Raw genomic sequence first — 12,091 nt, 5'->3', positions numbered from 1 at the left:
TTATATTTTTAGTTTCTCCTCGGAGAACTCCTCCCCCGGTTAAAAGCTGGCCTTCTCTTGCTAGATAAAGTAGGTGTATTGCCTCTCCGTGGCTTCCCTGTCGTTCTGGTTTGAAATGACAATAGGTGTGCCTGGCAGCTAACATTTGAATAGTGAGTGTCTTGCTTAAAATGCATAAGATGGAGATGTATACATTCCTCTCTAATTGCAGGAAATTGCAAATCCGGGCAAAATTTGGAATGCAGCTGCTTGTATAATTACATATTCTGTCAGTTGCTGTAGCTCAGCTTTACAACCCTTCAGAAATGTCTTCAGAGTTTATAGTAGAAATAACACACCCATTAATATTACTTTCATATCAGTTTATTCTTCATCAACTCCAAAGGCCTAAGGTTTTTCCTCTCGCTGAATTTGACTGTTAAAAGTCAGTAATTATACTAAAGTGAAATTTTGCTGCAGCTATTAGCTATTTGATAAGCCAGAGCTTTGAGTTTTCAGTAAGAAATACCCACGTATGTACCTTGAACCAGTTTGATCTGCTTACTGTTTCAGGTATTGGATATATGCAGACTATGTTTTGTGGCTCATGAAACAGGAGGTAATGCAGTCATGGAAAAGATTATTGATAGATTATTATCTATCATATAGATTATTGGTAACTTTTACTATCTGCTACTGATGAATAACGTACGGATCACAATTCAGGGCTTAACGAAGCCTGATGGTCCCACTTACACCACCATCACAATTAGAAAATGATAGTTGGTGCTTCTAGGTGAGAGGTTAGAGAAGTGTAACTGAACCAAGGCGAAGGTATTGCTGGACCATGTTGTGTAAGTTCCTAGACAGAAGTGGCGCTTGGAAAGTAGAAGTCTTTTTTTACGTGGAAAATGGCATAACAAGACGCAGTGGCTGAGGCAGAACTTAGCAAAAAGACGGACATTTTAAACCATAAATACATCTTACTGCTGAAATAACATTGCAATAGGGTAGGGTTTTGATCAACTGGAGCTTGTGTTTAAAAAAAAAAAAAAAAAAAGTTTGTTTCTAGAAGAGACCCTGTAGCTTACCAAAATGTAGAAATTACTAGGTGAAATACTGCAGCCTGTGCTGTGCAGAAGGTTAGTCTACTTAAGCAGTTCATTTTGGCTTTAAATCTCTAAATGCATGTGTGTGTTGCTATTAAATGGGCTATTTTAGACGAACATCAAATCTCTCTGTGTACAATCAAGGATCACACAAGAAGAAAGAAACCTCATTTAGGCAGGACATTGTAGGAAATGTTCAGCTGTTAAAATAGGAAATGATGGTTTCCAGGGTTTTTAACTGGTTACTCTCTCAGGTTGCAGAAACTGCTGCAGAAAATTAAAAACCTTGAAAGCTTCTAGCAAAGAAGCTTCATTCAATGAGACAAGTTTACAGAGCTGCAGTGCTAACTCTATAGCTTTCATAGCGGCTTGAAATGACATTTGGGCAAGTTATTAGAGGACATGAATTGGAAATTAGAATAAGGAAGCAGGTGTTTTACTCTAAAAAATACCTCAGTGTTGTAGTGCTTCCAGAAGAGCTGATTGCAGAGACTTGCTGTTACTTTATTCGTGGCTTTCTGTATAAGCAGCAAGTGCCTTTAGATATTTTTCTGAACATTGGGGGTCTGATTTTTTTGGAAGATGCTGCTCAGCAGGTGTTCGAATTTCACAGGGCTGTGTCGTGGCGTGTCCTGTCTCCCCCTGCTATGGAAGGAAAGCATTTATCATACACTGAAGTATGACTTAAAACAGTTTGGCTAGTCAATTTTTTTTTATTTGTTCATTGTTAAAGAAATGTGAAGCCCTGACCCCACTTATGTGTGAAAAAGGATTCCCTTTTATGCCTTTAGAGATGCACAGTGTTTGGGTTATGACTGTCTGTTCTGTACAGAAAACAGCCACACAGACGTGGAGAGCAGTGCTCGTGGCTTGTTCAGTTCCTGCTCATCTCTGACGAAGTTTGGGGTGAACTCTGCTTGAGCATCTGCTTCCCCAGACGGACAGTGGTGGGTGTTTTCAGCACTTCTCCGTTCCTGTGTGTGCAGTAAGGTGCAGAAAGTGTATTTCCATAGTCAGTGCATTCTTGTACAGGCACACAGAAAGGTGGTGGGTGGGAATTCTGGGATCACTGCGACAGGTTTTATTGTATTCTTCTTTTATTTAATACTTACAGGTCCTTCTGCTATGCTTAGAGTGGACTCTGCTCTTTCCCCTGCTATGTTTTTGATCCTTTTGCTTATTACTTCCTTTTGTTCCCTTTCCTTTTGCACTTGGTGCTGTTTTTTCCATGCAGGCAGAGAGGGCTTTCCTAAAAGTAATCTGCAAATCCTTCTCTATCGTGCTCCCTGTATCCCAGATAGACTGTCAGCAGTTCTGCAAGGCTTTTCTTGGAGGAGGTGGTGGTGGGATAAACCCTGAGACAGAGCAAAGGGTATATATAAATAATGATTGTTTATAAGCTGTGTTATTTTAGTCGTTATGAAGACAAGTGTTCGCAAGGTTCAGCCGCTGGGCTGATAGGGATAAGTCTGCAAACTTCGAAACCAGCCTTGTTTTGCTCTGCCTGTTTTCCAGCACTCGGCTGTCAGGATTTCTGCACAGCATCCCCGACGGCAGTCTCTGAGCGATGCCCGTATCTCCATCGTTATCCCGCTTTCATTTTTTACTCATAGATCTGTATCTGTAAGTGATGCTTGCCTGCTGGCTGAGTCTGCTCGGTACACGTGGAGATGGAGAGCTCGGAGGGCAGCTCCAGTAGCTGGGGGAATGCCTCCCAGTGCCGTGTTGGGATGTTGCCATGCCCTGGGGAGCAGCTCAGAGCCAGCCAGGTGAGTGCACCAGCTGGCCTGGCAGCCCTTTCCTATTCCTGCAAAATATTTTCTATTTTCCCCTAATTAACCAAGTAATTCCCAGCATGTAATATTCCGCTTCACCCTTTTCAGCTCCTCAAATACAGGGGGCTGTTGTGGATATGATAGCTTTAAAGTAAAGCTCTGAAGCGTGCTTCCTTTGGGAATAAATATCCTGCGAGTTGGCTGCTGTTTGGTGTTTTCGGAGGAACTGGATGAGTTGATGAAAGGGGTTGGGCGATTACGCCCCCGATAGCAGAGGCAGTGTGACTTAATGGTGTGGATATCTCATCCATTCATATTTCCTAATTTCCTTTCCCTGCCCAACCCCAAAAGACAAGATCTGAGTTTTTTTGTTCGTTCCTTGTGGCTCCGAGCACAAAGGAGCAGGTTGCACTGTGCTTTCTAGCAAGGACTGGCATCGCATCTCGTGTTATTTGTGTTGAGTGGGAAGAATAATTTGTGTTTTGTGTCATATGCATATAGGGTCTTCTCCATTCATAAGAGAAATGTGGGAGAGGTGAGTAGTCAGATAGGACTGGAGGCAGCAAATGTGCTGTTTGGAGGCTCGTGCAGCTTGTTTTGGGAACAATAGCGTTGTTATAGCCATTTCTGCAGTGCTCTTGGAGTGATTTGAAGAGATTGTGTTTTAAAAATAGTGACATGATTCCAGTCCTTATCAGCCACTTCAAAAGGAGCTCCACAATTTGGTTTGCTGCTGCTTCCTCGAAGCAGCGTGTTCAGAAAATGGAAGTGCTCCCGTGCTCTCACCCTTATTCTCTTCCTTGAAAAAGGTGTTTGGACCTTTTGTTGCTGCATCCCTAGCTCTGGTGGCTTCCTTCATGCATGTACCTGAGTGGGGCACAGTGTTTGCTGTTTGAGGCTTCTGGGTTGCCACGTGAAGTTTTTCCGAGCTGAATTATTGACATCCAGCATTTGGAAGATTGCCACTATTGTTAGGTCGTTCCTGGAAATGATTTCAACAATGTTACATGTGGTTTTCTAGATCTTATAGGATCATTTTAGGATGTTGTACATTTTGGCCAAATTCTCCCCAAGTCTGTTCCCATCCGTCTTGCTGCTTAGCAGAAAAAGAACAATTTTTTTGCATCATTTTTATTGCACTTTTTGTTAGCAAGCTGTTAAAACTCGGAGGCAGAGCAGCCTCGTGGGGATCTTTCCGCGCCATGCAGAATGAGACACAAAACCCCAGGCAGCTCATTACCAGCGAGGTGCAGGCAAATGCGAGGGAGCTGAGGAAACCACAGCAATTAGGAAGGGCTGGAAGGGCTGATATTGGAGGGGAGATGGGATGAGCTAAATGGATTGCTCATCGTCAGCAGTTGGTGAGAGCAGACCTCCCACAAAGTGGGCAGCTGGAGGCTGGGACTGTCCCCATGACAAATGCATACACCATCCAGAGAAAGCGAGTCTGGGTAGTCCTCTTCTGGCCTCAAAACCTCAGAACATGCGGAGAAAGTGGGAAGCAGCTTGTGCAAAGTGTCAGACACGTTACCCTTTCCAAGAAGTGCTCACCAAACCCATCGCTATGAAATTTATTCCAAGCTAGAAGATTCCCAGGGCTGAAAAGAGCTGAGATGCCACTGGCTGTCCTTCTCATCCAGCCACCTACCTTAGGTAGGAGAAATTTTAGAAAAGGTGGTGGCGGGAGAGCTAACAGTGTCCGTGCAGGATTGAGGTCCCTCCTGTGCATCAGCACACAAGTCAATACGCTGCAGCGGGGACCGAGCTGAGCTGCCTGCCCCTTGTTTCTTAGTTTCTCACCTTTCCCAGCGGATGTGGCAATGTGTGGGTTGGGCTCACCCTTTTCTGCTTTGGCCTGGCTGTTTTCCTCAATTGGACCTCAACCTTAGTATATGGTTTTTTTTTTTTTTTTTTTTTTTTTTTTAAAAAAAAAACAGCTTTGGTTGTGGCCCTGTCCCTGCGAGAAGACAAAGCCACTTGTGCCTTGCCTTCTCCTGTAAAATTGTTGTAGTTTTTCCTTTAGCTTTTAATTTTTAATATGTTTTGAAGCCTGCAGTAGCCTTCTGGAAGACTTCCAGAAATCAAGGAGCAGCCAGGGCAGCGTGGCCACTCCCCTGTCCCCAGCAGAGTTGTTGGCATGGTGAGGCAGGGTCGGAGGGCACCAGCAGGAGGATGATAAGTAAGTAACTGCTCCGTTGTACTTAGAGGCATGCAAAAGTGTTGTGAAGAGCTAACCGGATCGGTACTCGCTCCAGAGCGAGGTGTGTGCCAGTTGGAAGATGTGGATTTCCCATCAGCTGATTCCCTCTGTGTTTGGTGTGGCTTTTCTCAGAACATGCAGTGTCCCTCTGGGATGAGGTGGTTCCTGTAGCAGTGGAAATGATGATTATCTTGTTGTATTTATTCGGAGAGGATGCGCAGCAGCTGTCAGACAGCACCGTGAGCCTAATTGGGAGTCAAAGTTCCAGCTGCTAGATTGAGACTGAAAGGATAGAGAGGGGCAGGCACAAAATGCTGAGGCTCCTTACCTTTTGTAGTGTGTTTGCCTAATGTGCGGTGGTCTGCTGAGATTGTTTTGCAGTACAGAATAATCATTGTGTGCTGACTAATGGGAGATAGCAAGCTGTTAAAAAGCATCAATTAACCATGCAGGAGGGAGGTTATCGAGTGTTTTCACAAGTCTTCAGGATGTGAAGAGTGAAGAACATTACTTGAAGGTAACCTCTAGAGACTTCAGCTGTTCAACAAGGATATTTGTGAACATATGTGGTTGCAGAACTTACTCTTACCAGGAAGAGCAGAGCAAAAAATAAACCGAACTAGTTACCCAACTCCAGATTTCTGTGATATAAATAGCGCTTTACAAAACTTGCTGTCTTATTTCATAGCCATTATATTGAAATTTTCTCTTACCAAATTAATCTAGAATTTTTTCTGTCCCAGAAAACGTTGGTTCTCCTTAGAGAAGCTTACAGGAGGCAGCATGTGCAGTGCCATCCTCATACTTTTGTTTCCCTGAGTGCTTTACAGCTAGGTTATTGTCCTTGTCTTTACAGCTGCTCCTTCTTCACTACAGTAATTCCTATCGCAGCTGTTCCTATGATGAGTTAAAACTCAGCACACTTACTGCTGAGAGGAGCGTGCTCTTCCATTGTGTGCTTTCACAATAGGTAATAAAATCCTCCATTTTTGGCTGGTATGAAAACCTATGTTTCATTAGGAGTACTTTTATACAGCCCTACTAGTGCTCTGCCTGAGTTTAATGCGAAAAAAAATAAATAATGTTTTGTGGACTCTGTTTGCTTGGTAATTTCGTTCTCTGTAAGTAAGAGGAAATGTTCCCCGTTCTGGATTCCGGTGTTAAATCCACTTTGTGCAGACTTCACTTGCCATTTATTCATTGGCAGCGGCAAGCCCAGGTAACATTGAATTTATTTTTTCAGTTTTGTTTCTTCTAAATTGTCGTTAGAGGATCGGTCAGCAGCTATTCGTTTTGCCAACAGCAAGAGGTGTCCTGGGGTTCCTTAGGGATTATGATAAAGAGGGACCCTTGGCTCTTGAACAAGGGCAAGGAGAGACTTCTCTCTGCTACAGCTCTCTATTCAAACGCCTCAGTCAACAGAGGTCTCCTTTAACAGATGGTTCTGCGTTGATAAAGCCTTTAAGATGTTGAGAAAAATTCAGAGGAACCTACTCCTTTTCTGACTTGATTGATTTTCTTGATCTTTGTTGAGGGTAGGGAGGGATAACACATCAGAAGACTCTGGAGAGGATTAATTACTTGGCTGCCAAACAGATGAAGATAATTCTGATAAAAGGCTTGGGATAAGTGAATGAAGCCCTCACTACGTTGGTGTCAGTGGAGGAATTCAACTGCAATTGCAGCTCTGAGTGATTTCTGGTGTTTGAGATACCAAAATATCCCTGACCTTACAGAGGACTGGTCTGAGCCCTGACGCGTGAGATACAAACATCCTAATGCAGATCTGCAGAATGAAAACACCCAGGAGAAGTTCATCCTCATCCATGGCCGGGGAAGGAAGGGGCTGCAGAGCAGCTGCGAGGCTGGAAGGAGGGGTAGCATCAGCACTGAGCTTTGGCCGAAGGATTCGCCCACAGAGCTGCAGTGGAGCATTTCATGGTTCGTTATCCTCATAGTAGGAAACAACGTCTTAATCTGAAGCTGAGTATCTAACTCAAATTTTCATCCATTTGATCTTCCTGTGCCTTTGTCAGCAAACTCTGGTCTCTCACTACCTACTCTTTCACTTCCAGGATCTCCAACAAGTTATGTCTCTGCATAAATGGCATATTTGGAGCTCTTCAGGTCTTACGAGGCTTGTTTTCTGGGCTGAGTCTCATTGAGTGACCTGCATTGAGTTCTTTGGTTTCCATGTGTTTTTTTGTTTTCTGAAGACTTGCTGGTTTTCTGCTGAGCTGCTTAGGCAGCTGGCTACCACAGCAGAAGGCTTTGAGTCCCTGTAGTCTTTCTGCTCTGCTGCCAGCTGTGTGGGTTCGGCTGATGGAGAAGTGCACTGGAAGAGCTGTGACAAGGTAAAAAGGAAAATGTTTATGGGGTGGGGAAGGAACCAGGACGGCCCCTCTGTGGACTGCCACGTGCCAGGCTGCCCTTCCCCACCCAGGATTTCCCCCTGTGATCTCTGGGTGTTGTTAAACTTGACTCCAACCACTACCTGGAGATGGTATGAGACACACCGTGCCGTTGGACCACGAGCCATTTCCCCGAGGGCCCTCAGCGCAGGGTACCTCTCCTTATGGATGTGTTCCCACTGACAGCTACGTTTGGAGATGAGTCACCGAATTCATGTTTAATCCACTTGTAAAATTGGCAAGGCAATTACCATCTTGCAAGTTCTTCAAATCAAATTGTTAGAGAACATTAAATCAAATGCTTTGGAGAAACCCCAGCGTATACAATTGCTTTTACCCAGACGGTGATTCTGTCACGAGAAAAGCTTTGTTTTATTGGGCCTATCTGCAGAGAAACTGTGTTGCCTGGTGTTCATCTTGTTCTCAGCCTGTACTGCTTTGTCTCTGCTCCCCTGTTTTCATCGTACTACTTGCGGCCCCATAACGAGAACGAAGGAATTTCTAGGTTACGGTTGTCGTTCCTACTTTTTCGCATTGCCAAGTACAGAAAGCATTTGCAAACTTAATTAACGCTGTTAGTCATGAAGCAATTAATCTGTTATGACAACACGGTGGCTTAAAGCACGACGGTGATGAAGGTCACTCCACTAGATCTCCCTTCTTGCTCCGTGTGTTTTGCTCTGAAGCAAAACCACCCACTCGGCAGCGCGAGGGACGAGTGCAGAGCCCTTGGGTATTACTCATCGGCGGAGGGGTTGCTGGACTGTGAAGCTGCAAACAAATTACCACAGGCAGCTTTCTGGTCTCTGGTGCTGCTACCTGATGGAAACCGTGTGTTAGCTTAATTCAGATTGCACTGCCATGCACTTGGGTGTACACTTGGCTCCCGTCTCCTTGGTACATCCCGATCCAAACTTGACGTTTTGTGGTGTTTCCTGGCGTGAGTTTTTCACAGAAACCTACCTTGCTCTTATTTTTTTTTTTTCCCTCTCTACAGGTGAAAGCAAGAGCAGAAGATCTACAGAGAGAGGACTTTCCTGCTACTGTTAGAAAGATCCAGGAAGCTGTGGAACTGAAACTGCTGGATCTTTCAAACCTTTGTGCTCCAAAAAAAAATAAAGTGCATGGCTTGTGCAGGCTGGTGTATAGAAGCAAGCATTCTGCCAGCAAAACAGGCTTCAGCAGATCTGTATCCAAGGAGCCTGCTCCAGCTGTCAGTGCTACAGAGGTGATCAGAGAGCTGCAGATGAGAGAGGCCAGCCTGCAGAGAGAGCTGAAGCAGCTGCGGGAGGAGTGCAGGCAGAGGCTGGACGAAATTGCGGAAGGGTTGGACGGAGTGATTTGTATCTCCCCTTGAAGAGATAAAGCTGGACTGAGAAGAGCAAAGGAGTAGACTTATTTGATCAGAACACATTTGTGCAGCTCGGTATGGGGGAGTGCAAGGTGAGGAACCAAATGTGATTTCTAATTTGTAAGCCCGGGAATCATAACTTGTTACTGCTTTGTGACTTGCACTGGTGCCATAACCTTGGTGGTTCTCTCTGCAGCCTCTTTATTGCTAACCTTGCCAATTAAATTCTGCAGCAGGCCTTAGTGGGAGTGTGCTTAAATCTCCCTTTTATCTTTCAGATTTCTAGTTCTTCTGCCAAGCACTGGGCTCTTTCAGAATGCTCAGCTGCCAGACACGGCATATTTTGAGGCTGCAGATTGAAGTACTAATTGCATTCAACATTTTCCAGCAAGTAGAAGTGTTCATTAGTCAAAAAAAAATCCAGGTATTGGAGCACGTGTGAAGTACCGAGTCTCGGAGATTGGAAATGTTTGAGAAAGCGAGCTGTTTTAATTCATCTGGTTTGCATATTTGTGGCAGCTATAATGCAGTCACTGTAAGGAAAAACAAATGCATAATAATAAATAAGGCAGCACACTGCTTTCATTTGCTGCTGTGATGCACTTCAAGTAATTGGGTTCTCAAAGAGAACAAACTAGAAACCAATTCCACCAAGTTATGAGTCACGGGGAGGTAAGTTATGGATCTGCTCTGGGGAAGTTTCTGTAAAGGAGAAGCATGGCCCAGGCTTCCAAGCTTGAGGAGTCTCCGAGCTCTGTCTCTGGAGGCTCCTTTCAGTGGAATATGCAAATGTTTTTCACTTGGCATGCATTTCCTGCCCTTCTCTGTTTTGCTTTCACCAAGGAATATTTTTATATTCTAGTTGTACACTTTCAGGAATAAATGAGTATAAAAGCAAACAGTTCGCTTCTCATTTTGAATTGCCGTGAGCAGTGGGCTTTCCTCTTGGTCTGGCTCTGCCTGCTGTCCCAGCTCGGTGGGGCTGCTGCTTGACAGCTCTTCTTGGCTCCCTGCTCAGCCAGATGTGTGGCCCAGCTTGTTTCTCCAAGGACCAGGCTTGAGCAGGGCTGGTTTGAAGCACGTGTCCCCACTGTCGGTGGGTACGGCCTTGGGAGCGCGTTGGCTGCTGAGACTGGAAGCACAAGAGCACTTGTTCAGACACAGGCTTCACAGAAAAGTTACTCGTGAACGGGAAGGACACCAGTGTGTCCTAGACCTAACAAGGATGGCAGCACCCATCTGTCTCTTTCTGAGCATTTCATATCCTCCTCCGGCTTTTATCCAAGGAAATTTTTATGTTGCATCATGTTTAGGTTTAAAACGTTGCTCTCAAAAGATCCTTTGTTCTCCTGGGATTTTCAGCAGAGATGAGCAGACAAATATTCTTCAGCAGGGAGAGCGAGCTCGGATTCAAGTGCGGGTCTAGCTCGCAGCTTGCTTATCAGCGTTGTCTTAATGCTGTATGCCTCAATGCATTATGCTGCCATCCACTTAAACTGACAGCAGAAACTCATGAGCTGACTTATTTCCTAACACCAAATATTTGTCAGCACGCAGCTCTGAGTGCAGAGCTTTTCAGTGCTCCTCCAAGGATCCCACTGCAGCAGAGACCGGAGCTGGCAGCGTGTGGCCCTGCTTGACCCCCGAGAATTATTTTTCTCCCTGGTGAAATGTAAAAATGATGGTGTGCTGTGTCCGTATATATGTGTGTGTGCACTAAGCATAAAAGTTTCCACAGTGAATCTCCGACAGCTGCGTTTACTGCACGGCACAAATCACTGGGGCAAGGTGGCTGTGTTATGGATGGGGAGCTGCCAGCAGGTTGGAGCTGCTCCTGCTTGTCCTGGCGTTAACGTCTCGGCTGAAGCTGAAAGCAGCTTCACAGAAAGAAGATAGCCTTTGTACCCTTGGTGCTGTGCTGGCATCATCTGCTTCAGACGCGTTATGCAAGGAGCAGGGAGAGATGTGGTTGTAATTTTCTGGCGCTGATTTCTCGCTGCCTTTTGGTTTGGGCACCAATTAGCAGTTTGAACAAGCGGATGTTCTGCAGGCTCCCTCGAAGGTAAGCAAGGCGTTTTGGGCTCTTGAGGCTTTGAAATCAACACCTGCAGCCCCCTCTCTCCTGTGCCCCTGTTCTCTGTCAGGAAAGTGAACTCGGTGACTGTGGTCGATATAACCGAGGTTATACCTAACGGAGAGATGTTTGTCACCTCCTACATTGGCACTGGAAGTGTGTGACTTCTCTTGTGCACAACCACGTCACAACCCACTGGTTTTAAAGGCTGCAGTGACCTTGGACAGCCGGCTCGTCCCTGTGTGAGCGGTGGAAGATGCTGTAAAAGGAGGGTGAAGATGTCTGCTCCGGGGGCGAGTGGCCAGCAACGAGCAGGCAACTCTGCTTGGTCCCTGGCAGATGCTGCGGCAGGCGGCGGATGACTCAAGCAGTACGTTCCATCCACGGGCTCGAGCATGCTCAGGAAATGTTAAGTATTACTTCAGTGAAATTGGAGAGGGTTGTAAACAACCCACTACAGACTGAAAGGCAGCGATACAAGCTGTTAAATGATTTGTCCCTCGCCGTTATCACCAGGCTTATTGTGCGCTTCCTTGTGGAAGCAGGGAGCTTTGTCCTAAGGGAACTGAAAAGGGAAGGGTGTGTGTCTGGGTGTTCAACTGAAAAGAACAGTGATGGTGATGCCTTAACATCTGGAACAGGCAGCAGGGGTGATTTTTCTTTTTCTTGTAAGGAGGCTGCAGCGGTTGTCCTTGTTGAGGAGACACTTGGGTTTGAGTTTGGATGCAGGATTTCCAAGTGAGTTCAGAAAGAGAAGCCTGGTGGAAGAGATGGCTGGAAAAGCAGGACACGGGGGTTCTGCCAGCACCCAGCAGGGTGCTGTGCACGGGGCTGGGGTACACTTGCTGAAGCCAGGCTGCCTTGCTGGTGCTGTCCCTAAAACACCCATTCTGGTGGTGGTTTCCAAGCATAGCCCCAAGAGAAGCCCCTGCAGGACGTTGGCTGTGCATTTCCTCTTAGGCCATCATGGGGGTGTTGATAGAAAAGCACGGTTTAACCCGTTTCTCTGTTGCGATTGGTGCCCGCTTTCCAAACATCTTGCTAGGAAAACGCAATTGGCCATAAATACTTAATTGGCTGGTAACTCTGGCTTGCATCGCGTAGCTAGAAATAGCCCTCCCCAAATAACTGAGCATCAATCAGCTCGCAGTCAAAACAGGAGGTTTACTTCGCAAAAGGCAAGCGAGGCATC

The 12,091-nt window shown here is 45.7% G+C and overlaps 1 protein-coding gene across 3 annotated transcripts in view; it reads left to right on the top strand.

Annotated features, from left to right (window-relative positions):
• The window catches only part of TEDC1 (tubulin epsilon and delta complex 1), a 76,133-nt gene extending 66,409 nt beyond the window's left edge, over positions 1-9,724 (top strand). For all 3 annotated transcript variants that reach the window (XM_084527707.1, XM_084527708.1, XM_084527706.1), the window contains one exon: positions 8,472-9,724. In XM_084527707.1, the coding sequence (XP_084383833.1) occupies positions 8,472-8,831 (360 nt within the window). In that variant the 3' untranslated portion in view covers positions 8,832-9,724. The remainder of the gene's footprint in view (positions 1-8,471) is intronic.
• Positions 9,725-12,091: the final 2,367 nt, after the last annotated feature.

Source organism: Aythya ferina, assembly GCF_964211825.1.
Source record: "Aythya ferina genome assembly, chromosome: 8".
Taxonomy (NCBI): Eukaryota; Metazoa; Chordata; class Aves; order Anseriformes; family Anatidae; genus Aythya; species Aythya ferina.
Note: the sequence above shows the minus strand (reverse complement) of the source record. Positions and strands in the feature narration are given on the sequence as shown.